This window comes from Rhinatrema bivittatum, chromosome 14, assembly GCF_901001135.1.
Source record: "Rhinatrema bivittatum chromosome 14, aRhiBiv1.1, whole genome shotgun sequence".
Taxonomy (NCBI): Eukaryota; Metazoa; Chordata; class Amphibia; order Gymnophiona; family Rhinatrematidae; genus Rhinatrema; species Rhinatrema bivittatum.
Genome location: NC_042628.1, coordinates 11074675 through 11094227, shown reverse-complemented (window position 1 = coordinate 11094227; position 19553 = coordinate 11074675). Strand labels below are relative to the sequence as shown.

Genomic DNA, 19553 nt, shown 5'->3' with positions numbered 1-19553 from the left:
GCATTTTTCAATAGTACATGCAGAAGATCAAAGGTCACGTGTGAACATGAATAGGGGTCTGCAAATCTGCATGTAAAAAACATTTAACTTGCTACCCCATTTGTCCAGGAAATTTTTTTTTTTCAACGAGTTCAAGGATGGAATAGGTCATATTGATTCCTGATTAATATTATATAGCAAGGAAGCTTCTTAAGAGTTTGCAGCCTTAAAGCTTGCCCAGCCATTTCTGATCTAAGCATGAGGTAAATGAATGTAAGATATTCCCTCATATACACCCCCCTTTGGATAGATTTTTGTAAGGAAGGAAAGGCTGCAGCCCTGCAAACACCTGCCCACCCATCCACACTACCTGTTATTCAGCAGCTGTCATCTCTCTCCCTCACTGACACCTGCAGCAGGCAGAACCTAAAGGGGCAGATTTTAAAAGCCCTGCGCGTGTAAATCCAGCCGGATTTACGCACGCAGGGGACTTGTGCTCTGGCGCGCCTATGTTGCATAGGCCGCCGGCGCGCGCAAAGCCCCAGGACACGCGTTAAGTCCTGGGGCTTTGCTTGGGGGCGTGTCGGGGGCGGCGCGACATTCGGGGGTGTTCCGGGGGCGGGGCCGTGGGCATGGTGCTGGCCCGGGGGCATTCCGGGGGCGTGGCTGAGGCCTCCGAACCAGCCCCTGGGCCGGGAAATGGCGCGCCGGCAGCCGGCTGGCTGCCAGCGCGCACAAGTTACGCCTGTCCAAGGCAGGCGTAACTTTCTGAACAAAGGTGCGGGGGGAGGAGATTTAGTTAGGGCTGGGGGTTGGGTTAGGTAGGGGAAGGGAGGGGAAGGTCGGAAAAAAAGGTTGCCCGGCTCGGCGCGTGCAGGTTGCACAATTGTGCACCTCCTGCGCATGCTGACCCTGGATTTTATAACATGCGCGCGGCAGCTTGCGCATGTTATAAAATCGGGCATAGATTTGTTCGTGCCGGGTTGCGCGAACAAATCTATGCCCGAGCATAACTTTAAAAATCTACTCCCAAATGTGTTAACAAGAAAGAAAGAAGTAGAAGCTGAGTGCCAAGGTGAAAGCAATCTCCATTAACCTTCGTTTTACTCCTGGAGATCTAGGTGAATATTCTTGAAAGATGGGCAAATGCACAGTAGCCGGGACTGAGGCCTTGATCATTGCTGCTACCAATAAGTTTCAAACTTTTGCAACTAATTCAACTCTTTTTCTATCTGCCACTATCAGGCCGATGCTATATTGTGTGCTGAGCCTAACGCTTTGGCTAACGAGCTCTTGGACGCGAGTTTTGGATGCGCTAAGCTAACACCCGATGCAATAAGGTGCGTCCAAACCAGCGCATAGGTAATAGCACTCATTACATGTAAAGTACATGTAGATGAGGTTATTAGCTAATCCCCGCGATGCAAAAACTTTCCTGCGTGGCCAATGAACCCTTGCAAGGTGGCAAATTTTACACCAGCCCAGGCCTTGTGTAAAGGTCTGACGCACTCAAGAGCTCGTTGTCAAAAACCAAAATTCCTGATTTCTGTGATCCCTCCTACTCCTATCATCGCTATACCAAGTAGCAGGGACCACAGATAACGGAATCGGTTAAAAAAATATATTTACAAAAAAAAAATATCTGGGTGTCCAAAATACACCCACAATATACAAAGTCCAGGCCGTGTGTATTGTGGGTGTATATGCTGCTGGTATTGAGCATCCGTTTCCTAACTCGCACTGACAGCCACTTTTCCTGGGCGCCCGATGCTGAGGAGGTGCTAGGGACACAAGTTCCCCTAGCGCTTCCTTTTTACCGCAGCAGCTAATTAAATCGGGCGCCCAGGAGAGATGGACTGGCGCGCATTTAGGAAAGCGGGCCAGCAATCACGATCGCCTGTTTTAAACGAGCCGACATTGCATCAGCCTGTTTTGGGTCCAATATATGCAAACCTGTTTTTCCTTCCTATAGCATAACATAGCATAGCATCGAATAGATGTTAATCTTCCTCCTCTCTGCGCAGGAAGCAAGGACTAATTGCCACCGGAAGAAAGCGGAGACTTGTCCTTCTGAACTGCGTGCGAGCCTGCTTTTAGCACGGCGCTCCTCGCCCGCCTGCAATAATATTACGTTTCAGTGCAGCCATCCGGTCACGGTCACTGGGCAAGCGAGAAGTAGTAAGACGGAGCGGGCTAACCCTGCCGCGGAATCCCAACGTGGGGAACGGGAGGGAGGGCGTGGCTAGAAGATGACCCCCACCCCCACCCGCCAAAGAAGGGGCGCGGCCTAGCCGAAGGCCGCTCCAGGAAGCGGCGCTGGGCGCCGGGCGGGCGTGGTTAAGGCGTGACCACGCCCCGGGCGGGGCGGGGCCAGCCGCTATATGAAGCGGCGTGGGGCGCGCGGCCCGGGCACACAGCGGTCCGTTCTGTGGGTGGCGGCTGGGTTCGAGGCAGCCTGCGTGCCGGGGTGGGTAAGGCGGGTCGGGAGCCCGGCCAGCACGTGCTCCAGGCGGGCCCCGCATGCCGCCGCGGCTGCGACATGCTGACGAGCTGCGGGAGGAAGCTGCTGCTGTCCCTGGTGGGGGCGACGCTCACCTGCCTGCTGGTGCTGGTGGTGGATCAGCGGCAGGCGGCGCGCACCGAGGCGCCCTGGCGGCGGAAGCCGGGCGGCGGCGGGGGGGTGCAGCAGCAGCAGAGCCCGAAGGCCAGCAGGGGCTTCACGGCTTATCTGAGCAGCTTGAGCCGGGTGCGGAGGGAGACGGGGACGCAGGAGGGCGCCCCCCCAGCCGCCACGCCAAAGCCGCCGGCGGAGGAGATCGCGGCCCGGGACGTCTTCGTGGCCGTCAAGACGACGCTGAAGTTCCACGACTCGCGGCTGGGGCTCCTGCTGGACACCTGGGTTTCCGAGAACCCGCAGGAGGTGAGTGCGGGGCGGGGCGGGGGGGCGGCATCTCCTCGCCTAGGACCAGGTTACAGCCCCGCGTCTCTTCCTTCCCTGTGCAGCAGCAGCCGCCGCCGCCGCCTGCGGTCCCTCTCCCCTCCACCGGCCGAGCAGGGTGAGCGCGCAAGGGGCACTGCAGCGTTAGCTCACCGGAGCCGGTCCGTCCGTGTAACTGCTCAGGTATCCGGCACCCCCCCCCCTCCGGGGGGGAATGACAGCTCGGATTCAGTGGCAGGAGAGAGAGAGACCGCTTCCATCTGCATGGAGCCCCAATTCATAGCCTCCGGGCTCACACCTGGGAGCAGCCACGGAGCATTCAGTTCTTTGCTTTGTTTTAAGTATCTTACCTTCCCAAACTTCAGCCTAGGGCATGTATTTCGGGCAGGCTTCGGTGAGGTCTCACAATCGGCTGGTACCCGGGACGGTAGGGGTGAAGTAACTTGCTCAAGGTCACAAGGAGCATCCATGGGGGGGGGGAGCGGGATTTGAACCCGGGTTCCGAGCCCGCTGCTGTAACTGCAAGGCCACGCCCCCTCCCGTGGACTTATCCGAACGGGACCTAGCGAGTGCCGGCGTCCGTGGACGTCGGTGCAGTCGCTCACCGAGGTGCTTGGACTTGGTAGATCGGGTCTGCCCTTTACTGTAATCATTTTTAGTGATCTGCATTTTTTGGGTTTTGACTTTAATTTCCCCTGCTCTTAAACTCCACTGACACGCAGGGTGCCTGGATGAGGCCCCTTCATGGGTTGCCTGCTGCTTGCTTCCTTGCTTATCTTTTCCCTCAAACGTTAGAAAATGAGGAGGAGCCGAAATGTGACTTTTTTTTATGCTGAGATGTAGAGGATGGAGGGAAGCAGAGGGAATTCTCAATTTTTTGGGGGGTAACTGATTTAAAATTTGCAGGTTTTGTTTCCTTCATAGTATTTCGAGTCATGGTTGTAGGAGAGTTAACTGAACAGAAGGTCTAGGAATGGCCGATCCATACTAAAATTGCTAGCCAAAGTGTTCAGCCAACTAACTTTCTTGACTTTGTTCCCCTTAGTATATCAAGTGTAGTGTGTCCCCTTTCCTTGACAGCTCAAGGCAAGGTCTAAAATACAATCTAATATACAACATAAAATTAAATGTACACCTGTTATAACAAATTATATTCACCTTTTTTTTATTGTGAGCATGCATTCTGCTTTTAAAAATTACTTTACAAGTCCAGGAGTGGTCTGTGCTGTGTTGATGCTTTCCTTGCAGCAGCCTGATTGGTGGGGGATAAAAGATGCTTTCTGCAACCTAAACACTCATAATAATCTCTCCAGGAAGAAAATGAAAATCAGCAGGGGATGTGGGATGGTAACGGTTTTGGTTTTTACTGCCACCCAAATGCGTGGAAGAAATTGCTGCTTTAAACCAGCCTAGAAGTGTAATTACGGAATCAAATTTGAACGAGGTCTCGAGGAAACACGGTTCTGGATGGGAGAACATGGGACAGCCCAGGCTTTGACCCATTTCCTGATGCTTTTTTTTTTTCCTACCTGCTGCGCTGATTTAAGATGGAAGCAGGACCGCAACCACTTCCATGCGACTGGATGCACGTGTCAAAACCAGGACTAGCCAAGGGCACTCTTTCAGAAACGGGGCTACTTTGGTGAGCTACACCTCCGGTTACGGCTTCTCGCTGGCTTTGGACTGGGATAATTAATCCGTTAGCAATGGGGTGGGGTGGGGGCAGATCCCTTCTGCTTGCATAAAGCTCCAGTTGCATTTCCCTATGTGCGTTGCTCCTCAGATCTAGTGGAGGGAAATTCTGCTTAATTCCTCCAGCCTCGTTTGTTTTCTACCATCATAGGGTGGGGGGGGGGAAGGGAAAAGGAGGATAAATGTTCAGGGCATCTAGAATGACATCCCTGGGAATGCTGCCCCGGCTTTCTTGTAAGGATTTTTTTTTTTTGTTTTCTTTCGTTTGTCCGGGCAGTTTGAGTTCCCAGAGTCCGAGGCTGGGCTCTCACGCTGTCCCCCCTGTGCATGCTAACAATGCCCCTTTTCTCCGAGCCTCTTGTGTGGGGCTTTTTCCATGGGAACGTAGGAGCCCGCGCTGGCGCTGCTGGTCCAGGTCAGGTTGCCTAGAGATAAGGGCCATGAAGCTGGGAGGGGGGAGGGGGTGGATGGGGGGCAGCGGTTGCTGGCAAGAGATGGGCCAGCTCGCCTGGGCTCTTTGACAGATTGCTGAGTGACAGCACTTGAGGGACAACCGTTTGAGAGTGTTGAAGTTGATAAAAAAAAAAAGTCCCCCGTGGATCAAAATCCTCGGGGAGAGACCCCGAGAGAGAAAACGATGGGAATTAGTTTGAAGCCCGCCTTCCATGTTGACCTGTCTGTTGGAACGGGGAGAGTGCCCTTTAATCAGAAGGGCGCCTGACAGCTTTTGTCAGTCTCTCCAAAGGGCTGCTTGAGAACTAATCCCCCTTTTTTTTTTTTTCCTTTTCATATCCTTCTTGAATGTGAACTTGGTTAAGCGTGAGAGACTTTTGAGAAGCAGCGCACCCCACTTAGTAATAAGTAAGGATCTGTCTGTTTCACCCTCCTGCTTTTCTTTCTGAATGAGCGAGCAGCGGGGACTTGAGGAGTGACTTCGGGATCCACTGGCAATGACAGGAGACTTAAATTCTTCATGTAGCAGAACAAACAAGCTACAGTTCAATAATCTGTTTGGCAAAGGAGGGGCTGATTTCTTTTCTTGTTGTCCACACTCTGCTTTTGCACAAATCCTTCTTGTAGCTAGCATTTTGACTATTGTTTGCATTGTCGGCCCTTGCTGGAAGGCTGCTGGCTTGCAGCTTCCAGTCTGGCTTCTGCGGCAGGGGCGGCCAACGCCGGTCCCCAAGAGCCGCAAACCGGGTCCGTTTCAGGGTGTCCACGATGAATTAAGCATGATGCAGCTGCATGCACCGCCTCAGTTGTATGCAAATGTGTATCATGCATATTCATGATGGGCCTCCCCAAAAACGAGGGCTGGAATAAGTCCAGGGCATGCTAAGCAGGTGCCTAGAGCACCGGTTTTGGGAGTGGCAGAATCCTGCCGGCACGAGGTGTGGTACCAGAGCTATTGCACGGTCCTGGAACCTCTGCCGCTGGTAGGAGGGGAGCACCGTGGTGGGGGAGGAGAGGTGCATGGTCGGTGGTTCACCTAGGGCACCAAATACTCTTGCACTGGCCTTGAGTGGGCTGCCCCTGGCAAGCCCTGGGTTTTACTAACAATAGGAAATCTGCTCCCCTTAGGAATAGTCCTTACATGGACTGTGTGTGGGGAGGGAAGTGTTAGCCTCTGACTCGCCTTACTTTGCTAATTGTAAGTGCCTGAGAGCTACAGCAAGATAAACCCCAAGAAATGGGGGGTAACAGTAGTAAACCACCATAGCTGTCCAACTCCTCTCGGCTCTAATCCAGCACTGGCCTTCCCGCAAGCTTTGCTCTTTTATTGCACTGTTGGTTGCTGGGGAGGAAGGAGGAAGCTGGCACCGGTTTCAGTCCTGTAAAGTCGCTGCAGGACGCTCGCTCACTTATGAAAGTGCAGACCTGCTGCACCTGTAGCTGAGACACTTTCACTTTTTTACTAATTAGAGCAAAAGAGGTTCAGGGTCCTACCCGCCATCTCTTCTTCCCTAGGCCATTGCTGTCCAGCACTCAGTGCAGCGGGAGAGACACCTGCGCACGTGCTCGGATATATTTAAACAAAAAAAATCATTACCTGTCTGGAAATCCCAGCTAAACTCAGATTTCCTATCCTAGGATTACACGCGCCTTACTCTTGCATATTAAGCAGACTTTGAGGGAGGGTGGGGGCTTGGAGAATGGGATTTTCCCACCCCCTCCCCAGGAGCTTACACCGGGATGTGCTTTTCTCCACTGGAATGCATAGGTTTTGGGAGGTGGAAATGGACTGACTTGACTTCTTGGAAGCCAAGCAGCTCCTTCACTGATTGGAGAGCTTCCTTCTGCCAAAGAAGGGGGAGCCCTGAGTTCGAGGCACTCGCCAGTGCCTTGGCCAGAATCCCTGTCCTGAGGTGCAACGGCTGTGCTGGGCGTTCCTGCTTGCTGACATGCTCCTGACGTGCTGCTCTGTGTATATATCAACAAGGCCCAGCTTCGGCGGTGTTTGCACTGCAAACACAGGTGTGCGTGTGTATCTGTGTGCTTGCTTGGTCCAACAGAACAGGTGTGGCCAGGGTGAACCAGTTCGGAGCACCCTGTCGCTGCATCAGTGACATTTCCCTGGGCAGGAGGGGGATATATTAATCCTTTGCACTGGGCATTAGAACCAGACAGAAAATACCAGGAAATTCAGCTCTAAAGCATTAGGTTACATAAGGAGCGCATGCTTTTCAAAGAAGTGGTTAGCAAAACAGCCACTGAAAGATAATCTGCCTGATCCAGGAATGTAAATAGAGCAAAATGTATTTCTATAGTAAACAGGATCTTGTTCCTATCTGGCGGTTGATTGGTCACATCTTTATGGCAAATGTATAGTTCAATGTGCAGCCTAGGTCTCAAACAGCAGCTTCCTTCAGCTTGCGTGCTTGTAAATGGTTGAGCAAAGTCAATTGTTTTTAACTTAGCAAAGTTTATGGTATTTGTGTTCAAGTACAAGCAATCCCTGCCTCAAATACCTGAAGCGAGAGGAGGTAGTGATTTACCTGAGGAGTGCTGGGATTTCAGTCCTGATCACCCGGCCCGTGGCTCTAGCCACTAGGCCACTGCAGGTGAAGGAAGTCTGGTGACCCTAGCACTGCTCATGCCATTAGGCTGGGAACAGTGATGTCACTGACTTGGTCCCTCAATCCAAGGTTTTTCACCTTTTCTCTTGCAGCAATGAGCAGTAAACAGTGCATTTATTAGTGCGTGATAGGATCTTTAAGCTGTAGCCAGGTGTGCCCAGTCCCATTGAAACCTCTAGCCGGAGAACAAATACAGGCGATTTAAAGGAATCTGTCTCCTATGAATGCAACGTGGCATCCTGCATTATTACCTGTTAAAGATGCAGCCTTGGTAAGAGTACTAGTGCTAGGCAGTTAATCGGGGACCTGTGCAACGTTCATACTGAATTCGCAGTGCCTCAAGCCAAGAATGCTTTGGCCATCAATGTGTTTTGGCCCAGCCAACTTGGGGCACATCGATTGCGAGAGGCAATGTCATTTTTTAAAAATGAATTGCTCACTGCGTGTGGGTGAACCGTTTGCCGCTCAGCCTGTTTGGGTAGTTGGCGGGTGGTTTCTTCTTTGGGGAGGGGGTGTTGAGCAATATTTGTGTACAGTAATTTGTGTGTGTGTGTATATACAGCAGGTGATCTGGCCCGAGGCAGGCATGGAACCTGTTCCAGCTTCCCTGAAGTAAGGAAACCACTGTGAACTGGAATCTTCCAGCCGAACCTGGCCTGTCTCACCCCAGTGGGAAATTCAAACTTTAAACCTCATCTGCTGCTTTTTTTTTTTTGTTGTGGTCCTGCCCCCACATTTAAAAAGTTCTCCTTGCTCTATCCGGGGCTTGCAAGGTGTGTGTGGTCCCTGGCTGAGCTCCTACTGGGAGTCTCCCCAGCACTGCCGTGCCCATATTCATAAGGGGGGGCCTGGGCAAAATAGGGGTGCGGATGGGGGGGGGGGGAGTGAACCCGTTCAGGAACCTTCAGCAGTTAAGATCTTTTGCTCCTATTTTTACTTAAGAGAATTGTTTGGTTTTAATGGATCTTGGGACAGGGTTTTGTGCTTATAGCACCTTTCTCCCCCTGAAGAAAGATGTGGTGCTGCTTGATTGGGGGAGGGGGGGGAATGAACTTTTAAGCAGGGTGGGGCACGGTGCAGAAGGGATTTTGCTAAAACCCCGGGTGTGTCACACAACTGCTGCAGCTTGGTGTCCCCTGTGTAGCATTGTTTGTAGATGCTGGGGGGGGAGGGGGGCTTCTGCATTGTGCTGGCTGCCATTGTTCTGGGGCCAGTGGGGGGAGGGGAACTTGGCCTGCTGTGTTTCTTTAAATTAATAGATTTTTGTGAACAATGCGACTTCCTCTGGGTAGCCAACTTGAGTCCTGTGCCAGACGGTGCAACCTTTCAGAAGTGGACGAGGGGGAGGCCCTCCCTCTGACAACTGGAGCCGCACGTCGGGGAAGCAGAGCAGAAGTGATTTAAGAGGTCCCTGCAGTGACCGGCGTTGGCGTTCGGTGCACGGTGTGCGCTTGGCACATGGGAGCTGTGCAAAAGCCTGCAAGGTTGGCAGGAACGAGATGCCATGGGCAGCAACTCCTGCTCCTAAGCAGAATTATTTTTTGGCGGAAGGGAGGGGGGTGCTGGTGTCTCTCCCATGTGTGTGTAGCTGTCCTGTAGCCAGGGATAAGTAGGGACTTTCACAAGTCTACATGGCTAATAGTGGTTTATGGACGCTTCCTCCAGGGACTTGTCTAAACTCTTCTTGGACCCAGCCATGCTAACTGCTTTCACCACATTCTCTGGCAGTGAATTCTACAGCTTAATTGTGCACAGAGTGAAATAATACTTTGTTTTAAGTGTGCTACCTTTTAGCTTCATGGAGTGACCCCCTCCCCCCCCTACCATAAGCAGATTGGACCTTTTGGGTCTTTACCTGCTGTCACTTCTGTTACTGTGTTTGAAGGGTTAAATAGCCTTTCCCTGTTTACCCGTTCCATCTCGCTCATGATATTGTAAGCCTGGATTTCTCTCTCCGCCATCTCTTCTCCAGGCTGAAGCATCCTATCCTGGCTCATAAAAAGGATAAAAAGTTAATAGGGGTTGGGGAGAGGCTCCACCGCTGCATTTCCCATGTAAGACGACTGTCGTGTCTGTGCCACTGTTCACCTGGGAGTGTTCAAATCCTTTATGGCGCTGTCGCGCCATCCATCACTTATCGTAACTAAATTACATTCACCTAAAGGAGTTTTCTGTGAGGGGGGGGGCTCCTTTCCTTGGATTCCTCCATCCCAGCTGATTTCCACAGAAGACCCCCCTGGCGTGCTCAGGTGGCTCCTCCGTAAGAAATGCTGGGGAAATCGCGCAACTGCGATTTTGGTTTTAATTGAATTTCCTGGCCCGGGTTCCTGCAGCCCAGAAGTGCAGAGGCAGGAAGGGGGGTGGGGGGCCCCCAGGAGGCTGTGGAGCTGCGATAGTGCCTGGAAGGTGACACCCGGGGGGGGGGGGGGGCATGCGCAGCACGCAGGAGACAGGCGGGCAGTCTGACTTTCCGGAGTCTCCTTCCAAGGGCTCCTGTGGGGGGGGGGGCCCTTCCTGTGCATTGGAGAGGGGGGGGGCAGAGCCGCTCTGGCTGGAAGATAATCCCATTGTCTCCCCCTTGGTGTGCGCCTCTGGGAGGGGGGGGGGGGGGAGGGGATTGCTTGTGGATCAGGCAAGCAATAAACAGTTCACTTTATTTTTAGCAAAAAAAAAAAAAAAAAGGTTGCATGAGCTGAGGTTTATTTTTGGAGCCAGGGTCCGGAGACAGCTGCTGGAGACACTGGCCCTGATCTAATCAGCGAGAAATGTTCCTGCAGCCCAGAGCCTAAATCACGTTTCCCTCTGGGCTTCTCCCAACCCGTTGCTGTTATCCTTACAGCAACCACTCGGGCTGTGGGGAGACCTACACTTTTTGATTTATATTCTGCCTTTTAGGACTGGTCAGCACTTCAAAGAGGATTACACTCGGATACTGAGGCTAGTGCCCCGCTCCCCCCCCAGGGCTTAAAATTGAAAGGCCCTGTTTACTAAAGGTTTGTTACTATTCTGGGGGGGGGGGGGGGAAAGCTTCGAAAACAGGGCCCTAACTTTATAGGTGAGGCAGTGGGAGGGTGAAGGGACCTGCCTGAGATCACCAGGAGCATCACTGGCCGCAGGGAGACCAGAGCGCTAGGTCCCTTCGGCAGGGCATGTGCAGTCCAGGCACCGCTGCATGCACTCGGAGGGGGACTGCCAGGGCTGCCTCACTGGACTGCTTGGCAGCTCCGATGAGGGAACTCTGCATCCTGCCTGCCACCTACTTCCTTAATTCTGCATTAAAGCACATCCACCGCCCCAACACCCAATTTAAATACAGTGAAAATGAGGAACAGAAATGGAACCTCTGGTATGGTGGAGACGGCCAGGGTGCAGCATCCATATCCAAAGCAACAGTTTCTCTGGCTACCCCTGCTTCTCATCCTTTGTTCTGCTCTATTTTGGCTTTTTTGGGGCTGCAGGTAAAACTGGAACCAGCCTCTGCAGGGCTGTGCTGTGCTGTAAGTCTACATTCACACCCAGGGATCATCCCACTCATTGCAGCAACAGACCTTAACCCGGGCGGGAGAGGCAGAGATGGCGGCTCCCTCCAGAACTGCTTACGGTGAACTCTTCACATCTGGCCACCGTGTGTCACCACTGAGCAATGGCCAAGCTGCTCCGGCCAGCAAGGAGCCAAGCCCAGGAATCAAAACCAGTCCTGGCTTTGCTATGTTTAACTCCTTGTAACCATGAGCTTCTCTTGTTCAGTGGTCTCATTGTTTCCCTTAAATAAAAATCCCTTACATCCCAGAACAGCTTTCCCTTCTGAGTTAAAAATCCAGGCATGTTTTTAACTGGCACTGGTTTGAAAGTGGTTGCCCTCTGATTCCTCAGCTCTTTGTCTCTTTTAGACTTTTAGTATTGTATATGATAAAGAAAAAGCTTCTTTTCAGAGGACCTCTTGCCCCCCAGGGCCCTGAACAAACCAAATTCTGCATTTCCTCTCCTCCTCCTGTCTGGACCGCTTCATCTATCAAACTTAACCAGGCCAGCTGCATGCTAATGAGAGCTTAACTCTCCCGTACGGAGCAAGGCCTGCCAAAGGAAAGCGAGCCATTGTTCAGAGAGAAATCCTGCTGGATCCAGACCCTCTCCTCACCCCCCCAGCCTGCGCTGCAAAAGAGCGCTCGGGGGTCCAAACGAATCGTGGACAGCAGCAGCCGCCTTCCCGTTCAGTTTTCAGATGCACAGCCCGCACCCATCCTCGGCTCCCTTTCCTTTTGTGACTGTATCTTAGTACATCTGGCTACCTGAAACTGTCGGTGACTGGCAGACACTGGTCCCATCCCCCTCTCCACACCACACTTTCCCAGTCAAGTTTTAAAAAAAAAAAACAACAAAACCCTCAGTAGGACATAACCGCAGAGACTTGAAACATCTGCTTGAATTAGCTGTGCAAACCAGGGAGTGCTGCCAGGCAGGTGGGCCAGGTAGCGAGGGTGGATCAGATGGCTACACAGAGGGGGAAGGGCAGGGCAAGCTCTGCCATGGCCCCAGGTTGTAACTGTGGTGTCTGATTCATTTGGCAGGACAAGGCCAGGGTTTGGTCGTGTGAATCAGTTGGCGAGTGGACCTTGGTTGGTACACGGATGGGAGGGGGAGGGCTGTGCTAATGAATCTAGTTCATACCTGGAGGGTTAAGTGCAGCAGGTCTCGTGCCAGGAGATTAATAAAAAAAAAAAGTGCAGCTGCCACTGCCTGACCTTCAACCAGCTGAGTGAGTGCAGAGTGGCAGGAGGGAGGAGCGCAGGCAGCGTTTGCCAAGCAGACCTCGTACCCTGTGCTTGAAACAAAATTAATTAAACCTCGCGTTTAAGCAAAGCCATGCTTCAAGTTAAGACAGGTGTGAAATGGAATGAATGAAGAGCTTTTGTCACGCTCTGCGGCGAGCTGTACACTATTTCCCCTGCTCGCCACACAGACAACCTGTATGCACACAGAGCTTATCAAGGAAAATCTTTTCTGAGTCAGAGTTAGAATGGCAAAGACTTATGGTTCTAATGAGGAAGAAGGCTTCCCAGGCCTTTGTCACTGCCATACTGTAGGATTTTCAGGCAACCTGTCTGGAACAAGATGCCTCAAATTTGGAAGCAAAGTCTTTTTTTTAAATAAGCTTCTGTCATAAAATGAATCTGTGGAGAAGCAATCTCTTGCTGGTAGCTTATCACTGGGGTAGCGTGGCCATGCCTTCTAATGGGCCCTCTTTTGTTTTCTCGTAGACTTTCATTTTCACCGATGGCGAGGATGAGAAGCTAAAGAAGCGGACAGGTGAGCTGGATAGCGGAGTGGGGGGCGGGGAGGGGCTGGCTTGTGGTGTGGATGCTGACTGGCCAGCAGTGCTGACTTTAAATAGCCGCCTTGGAGTGCCCAACAGAAGCCTCAGTCCTCTGAGAACATGTCCCGTCCCCGTCCCCCCCATAGCACAAAGGGAGTAATTAATTCAAATGCCTCTAATTTTGGAGGAGGGGGGGAGAGGAGGAAACAGGAGGGTGACTTATTCACACAGTGTTTATTCAGCAGCCCCTCCCCTCAGGTCTGGGTCAGGTCTCTCCATGTAAATGATTGCTATTCAAGCCCTGAATCAATCCCTTTTCAGGCAGCCTAGCGAGTAACAGGTGGCCAGTGCTGGGAAAGCCCTGCATGAATAGGAAGACAGGAGCCGGGCTTCTGGCTAACACATCCTACCAGAAGCCACTAGGGAGGGAGGCTGACTAGTAAAATAAGCCTTTCATGTGCTCCTACCATCCTTTTTTTTTTTTTTTACACACAGAATCCCTCCTGGGCCCCGTTCTTACTCGCAGTAAACCTATGCCCAAAAACCATATTTTCACTTGCAATAGCTTTGCCATGGGGTGCATTGATAGGAATCTGAGATCTTTATAATTTAAACCAATATTGTATGCATTGTGCAGGGGGCAGGATAAGGAAGTTTAGAGGTTGAGGCTGCCTTCATCTTGTTTAGGAGGCAGGTCAGGGTTCACTTTATTTTACAAAGTTGTATGAGGGGGGGGGGGGGGGGAGTCTGTAATCTAGAGGGAGTGCTTCCAACCTTTTCCCTCTTTTTTTTATAACTTTTTTTTTTTAATCCACAGGGAACGTTATCAACACAAACTGCTCAGCAGCTCACAGCCGCCAAGCTCTGTCCTGTAAGATGGCTGTGGAGTACGACAAGTTTATAGAGTCTGGAAGGAAGTAAGTAGAGCGCTGCGTGCAGGTCTGACTGGGCTTAAGGGGAGCGTACTGGGAACATCTTCCACTGGCACTCAGCAGCTCGGATGATAAGCCTCTATCTTTCTGGAGGAAAAACGCTCAATGGGTTTACCAAATTGAGCTTTTTAAGCTCCAGCTGCCTGAGCTTACCCAAGAGTTAACTTATCGCAAATGTCTCTGCAATCAGAAAGCAATAGTTTGGGGGTAATTGGTTGGATGTATCTAACGACTGCAACCATAGGGGACATAGGAATTAAATATATACTATAAAAGCAAAATGCTCTCATTGTCCGTGCCTGCAAGGCCTGGAAAAGTCTCCACGTATGCTTTTCATGATCACCATGCTCCATGTATTTATTCACGCGCATGCACACATACGTGTGTGCGCATTTTATTCTCATATCTCCCATCTTTAATCCACTGAATCTTTATTTTTTTTTGTTTCTTTAGATGGTTTTGCCATGTGGATGATGACAACTATGTGAATATGCGGACGCTGGTGAAGCTGTTGTCCAATTACGCCCACACCCAGGATATTTATATTGGGAAGCCCAGCTTGGATCGGCCCATCCAGGCTACTGAGAGGATCAGTGAAAACAAAATGGTAAGAGGAAATGAAGGTTGTGGGGTAGGAAGAAGAGAGAAATTGATACGAGCTGTAGAGCAGGGGCTTTCACCCGAGCCAATCATGAATATGCATGAGGAGGAATGAAGATCTCTTTAGTATAGGCTGAAAGATTTTGTCTGAACTCCCCCCAATTTCTGTCTTGCTAATGGCATGGAGCAGGGCTTCCCTAAATGATTAGAATAAAACGTATTTTGCAGCTCATTTTGATTACTGTTTTTCACACAGCATCCTGTGCACTTCTGGTTTGCCACGGGGGGAGCTGGTTTCTGCATCAGCCGTGGTCTGGCGCTGAAGATGAGTCCATGGGCCAGGTAGGGGCTTAGATGTGTTTGTATTACGTTGGTATTCCTAAAACTTTTGTAGTCCTATCTGAAAAGTCCTGCACACGTGAAAGGAAATCTGATCTCTTCTGCATGACCATGGCACCTTCACTGTCAGGAAGGGTGGAGGAACTTTTCTGTTTAGGAGTAACGTTCTGCACAAATGAGATCCCAGATGTTCTTATCCTTTGCAGCTGCACTGCAAATGTTGTATTACCTTGTGAAAGAGCACAACTGAATCTGCATTATGTCTTCTTGAAAAAAAAGGGGTATTAGGTCCCACTACATGCTGGCTTGCATCTGCACAGTTGGGGATTAGTAGACTCCCACCAATCACCAAGATAAGCTGGAACAAACCCAACTCAGTTGGGTAGAGATATCTTTGCAATGCTAATGGAGGGTTAGAAGATGCAAGCTTTTGAGACTAAGGCTTCCTGTGACAGGACTGCTAGCCTGGTGTTGACCTGTAACTTTGTCTTCTTCAGTGGAGGACACTTTATGAGCACTGCTGAAAAGATCCGGCTACCAGATGACTGCACAATTGGTTACATCATTGAATCTGTGCTGGGAGTGAAACTGCTCCGGAGTAACCTCTTCCACTCGCACCTGGAGAACCTTCAGCAGGTGTCAAAGTCTGAAATCCACAAGCAGGTAAACCGGGGGCACAGATGGGAATGACAGCATAGTAGGTAAAGCCTCAGGAAGAGGACAGTCTCCAGTTCCTTTGTTCTGTGAACATGTAAGAGATCCTATAGTTGTGTTTCTGTGGCATCTCTGTCCCATGAATGAGAGCATTACATTGCTATGCTGCTAATTCATGTTCAAGTGAAAGGCCTTTGCTACTGGAGAGAGGGCTTCACATGGGCCTTAATCTTGCAGGAGAAGGGGTTCACAACACTAGTGTTTACCCCCCCCCCCCGTTCTTCCTAGTCCTTTGTAGAATAAGGATCACCGATGCCAGCTGAATCACTAACTGGCAACATGCAGGCCCTGACATGAAACTGCGTTCCTTTACTTGGAGTTACGTGCATAATATTTCCGTGGAAATCTTGAACTGTTTCTCCATGCTTGCTATATTCTGAGCCCATATAATCACCCGAGCAGTGCAGGTGCTTGTGACTTTGGCGTGCTGTAGTGCTACAGAAAATAACCCCACTTTCTCATCTGCAGGTTACCTTGAGCTATGGAATGTTTGGAAGTAAGAGGAATTCCATCCCTCTCAAAGGGGCCTTCTCAGTTGAAGATGATCCATCCAGGTGAGTAACAAATTCCTCTGTCAAGCGTAGTGTTTTAACTCATGGCTGTCAAGTGTAGTGGTTTAACTCATGGCTGCGATGGGAAGTTGGTCAGGGCATTAAAACTTGAGGGATGACTGGGTATGGTCTAGCTCTAGTTGAACTTGAGGTAGACTGTTGTTCCTGGTACCGTACAGCCTCTCCTGATCTCGGTTGGGTTTTGTTGTTTATTGACTAGATGGCAGTGTCATTGACTGCTTGCTCTGTTTTTTTTCAGGTTCCGCTCCGTTCATTGCCTGCTATACCCAGATACTCCATGGTGCCCATCAAACATAGTTTACTAGAAGATGTGTGCTCTAACCTCGTCCCAAGTTTCCCTGGTATCCAAAGGGCTTATGGGACCTTATATGGTGTTGTCCTTGCTGTGAAGCTGTGGGTTACTGCTGTGGTAATGCACAGTGTTTAATAGGCTGCTGTGCGGCCCACCCTCCCTCTTATCCCCCCTCCCCTGCTTTGCTGACCCCTTGAGGTCCGCATAAAGTGATCTCTCAGAGCTGCCTGGCATAGCTGCCATCTCATCAAATGACAAAACAGGCTTCTACTGGATCTCAAAGGAGAGAGGTGCCAAGTACCTCCACCACACAATCTGGGCATGGCCTGTGCATCACGATCAACTGCTTTTTAGGGGCTTGCCAGGTGTCGCTTCGCATCTCTGCAATTCTCATAGAATGTATGGCGAACAATTATCCGCACCGTGCCAGCTGCTGCCTCTCGTGGACTTTGGGTTTTCACATTCCGACAATCCAACCTGCCTCGAATTTTTGTTTTAAAATGTTCTTTCTGTTGGCATTTCCCACTTGATATTTCAGACTCCGGCTGCGGTTTTCAGATGAAGGGTGTCTTTTCCGAAGAGGTGCTTCTGACTTTCGTCCTCTCTCGTTGGTTCTTTGTTTTTCCATTTGGTTGTATAGTTTCACTGTTTTGAAGGTGTTGGCTCTTGGCAGTGGTCCGGATCTTTCCCCCCTGCAGCTGTTGCTGTAGAGGGTTGGAGGAAGTATTGTCTATAAAGCACTTTGGAGGAAGAATTTTTTTTTTAAAACTTTAGTTTCATGTTCAGAACTGGTCTCTGGGGAAGTAACAGCTCGGCTGCACTAGAGGAGGACAGAATGCAAGCTGTGAGAGATGGACCAGAGGTGCCTTAATACTTGGAATAGTGCATGCTGGTATTTTCTCTTACTGAAACGTTTACAGTCACTAAGCTATGCAGTATTTATGTAAGATTAACTTTTCAACAAGAGAAAATAGCTTTTAACAGCAATGCTTTGTCCTCCTTCAGTGTCAAGTTTGCCCCTTGTCCCCTTGAAGGGATGACAGCTTTGCCCTCTGGGAACAAAATCACATTAAATGTTTACCAACCACAGACAATTGTGGCAGAGATGGCGGGGAGAGAACCATTCACACCCACTATCTCAGCCCTGGCAAGCAGAAGCTGCCACTGTCATCTCTCTGGGGGGCTTTAGAGCCAAGCAAACAAACCAAAACAGAAAAATGCACAAGAGCAGTACCGGAAGGCGGGGTTGCGGAGCAGCCAAGTCGTTGCCAGCCCAATCCCAAATGCCTCTTGGATTGCGGTGAGCAGGCACCAGTCCCTCCTCCGATATCGCTGCATTTGCTTCCCCCAGTCTCTTCTGGTTTCTCCCTACCGCAGCCTTTAAGTGGTCCCCATCTCTGGCATGACTTGGCCTCTTGCTTACTGTTCTGGTCTGTTTGCTTGCTTCGGGCACTGCATCTTGCAAGCGTGAGGTGTGACTTTCCAATCCAGCAATAAAGCAAAATAGCCCATAGTGGGTGTGTCTGTAAATATTTTAAGAGGACGGTAACTTTTTTTACTGTCTTACTTTTTTTAAATTTCTTTACATTTTCTGTGGATCAGAAAAGTTTCTGATCTTCTTTTTTAAATTGTAATGTCTGTCACTTAATTTATATGTTCCAGTATCTGGAATTTCACCTAATTCTGTTTGTAATAGGAAATGTTTTAAGAAGAGCAAACATAGTCTCAGGGAATTAAACCTGATTGTTACCATGGTGATGCTGTGGTATCTGTCATTCTCTGCTTTCAATAAAGCATATTGCTGAAAAATGTCTTCTGATTGGTTTTTTTAGTTGATCCAATTTCTCTTGATCTGTCAGTCCAGGACAGCTATTATGGGCTCAATACTCTTCACATAGTTGACATTGGACAGTTTTGCTGTTTCCAAGATGTTCATCCCTTCCACCCGAATAGTATGCACCAGTCCATTGGGCCTTGCATTTATTTTCAACCTTGGCATTTTCATTTGTCTTGACTCTTCATGTTCCTGATTCAAGGCTGCCAAGAGGAGGGTACAAAGCTGTAACTCAAACATGTAGTGTGTGAGCTCTTAGAATATAAGGTGATAAACCGGGATCCCCAAATCCAGTTCTTGAAGGCATTCACATATGCATTGCAGATTTGCATGCAAACAGGAGACAGAAAGAGAAGTAAAATAATGCATTCAATTGCTCTTCAGGCTATTTTAAGGTGCCAAAATTCACAGAGGACAGAAGATGGAACACAGATACGCACCATCTCTGAGACCCCAAGGAGCAAGTAATGGCCAGAGCAATGCTGGGATGCATAGGGTGAGACATAATTAACAAACCAGGTGATGTCTCTGTGTAGGTCATTGACTCCACACCTCCTGAAAGTACACATGGAGATGTCTAGAAAATAAGTGCCAAAATGGTTCTGTTATACCCCAAAAGCCTTAAGGACCTAAATATGTATGCTCTAGACAACAGGAGAGGAAATGTGTGATAGACATTTCAAAAGTAGAACCAATACATGAGCTGCAAGACACCTGCAGAGGAGAGAGAGGTCTACGACGAATGGTCACATCTGTGAAGCTCCAAGGGGATGGACCCAGGAGCAACATCACAGAATCTTCCTTTATAGACAAAATGGGGGGGGGGGGGGGTATGATGGAGACACAACAGCTAACAGAATAGACCCTTCCTCCCTAGTGGAAGTGGGGGTTGGTCTGAGTCTGCTTCTGGACTGTTTATTGATGGGTATTTTACTGATGCATTGTTTGACTGTTGGATTGTGATTTAAGATGTATTTATTGTATTTTTCTATTGTAAACAGCTTTGGGTTGAACTTGTATTTATGGAAGACCACTTATAAGTGTAAAATAACAAAGGAAGGGATGAGCAGAGACGATTTCTAGTTGTAAAGGGAAAGGCAGAGAGACTTGGGGCATTGTCTATAAGCACCACACCAAAGAGGATAAGATGGGCCTTACCTGTGTTTCTAAGTAATTATAAGTTAAGATTCAAAACAGAGCCTAATTTGCTGCTTGCATTAAGTTGAGCCAGATGTTTCTCTAGACATCTGTCCATATATTTATAGTTTCT

General features: G+C 49.8%; 1 protein-coding gene across 1 annotated transcript; it reads left to right on the top strand.

Moving 5' to 3' along the window:
* Window positions 1–2399: 2399 nt before the first annotated feature.
* On the top strand, window positions 2400–18217 carry LFNG (LFNG O-fucosylpeptide 3-beta-N-acetylglucosaminyltransferase). Its single transcript, XM_029576586.1, has 8 exons — window positions 2400–2899; window positions 12945–12993; window positions 13818–13917; window positions 14386–14539; window positions 14789–14874; window positions 15369–15534; window positions 16054–16139; window positions 16396–18217. The coding sequence occupies exons 1-8, from the start codon at window positions 2519–2521 to the stop codon at window positions 16460–16462; spliced, it is 1089 nt and encodes a 362-aa protein (XP_029432446.1). The 5' UTR covers window positions 2400–2518; the 3' UTR covers window positions 16463–18217.
* Window positions 18218–19553: the final 1336 nt, after the last annotated feature.

Bases quoted from the DNA above. Each gene is read 5' to 3' on its own strand.
- LFNG (XM_029576586.1), top strand. From the start codon at position 2,519: ATGCTGACGAGCTGCGGGAGGAAGCTGCTGCTGTCCCTGGTGGGGGCG. The intron at 14,875-15,368 runs GTAGGGGCTTAG...TGTCTTCTTCAG, and splicing joins AAGATGAGTCCATGGGCCAG to TGGAGGACACTTTATGAGCA. The intron at 16,140-16,395 runs GTGAGTAACAAA...GTTTTTTTTCAG, and splicing joins GTTGAAGATGATCCATCCAG to GTTCCGCTCCGTTCATTGCC.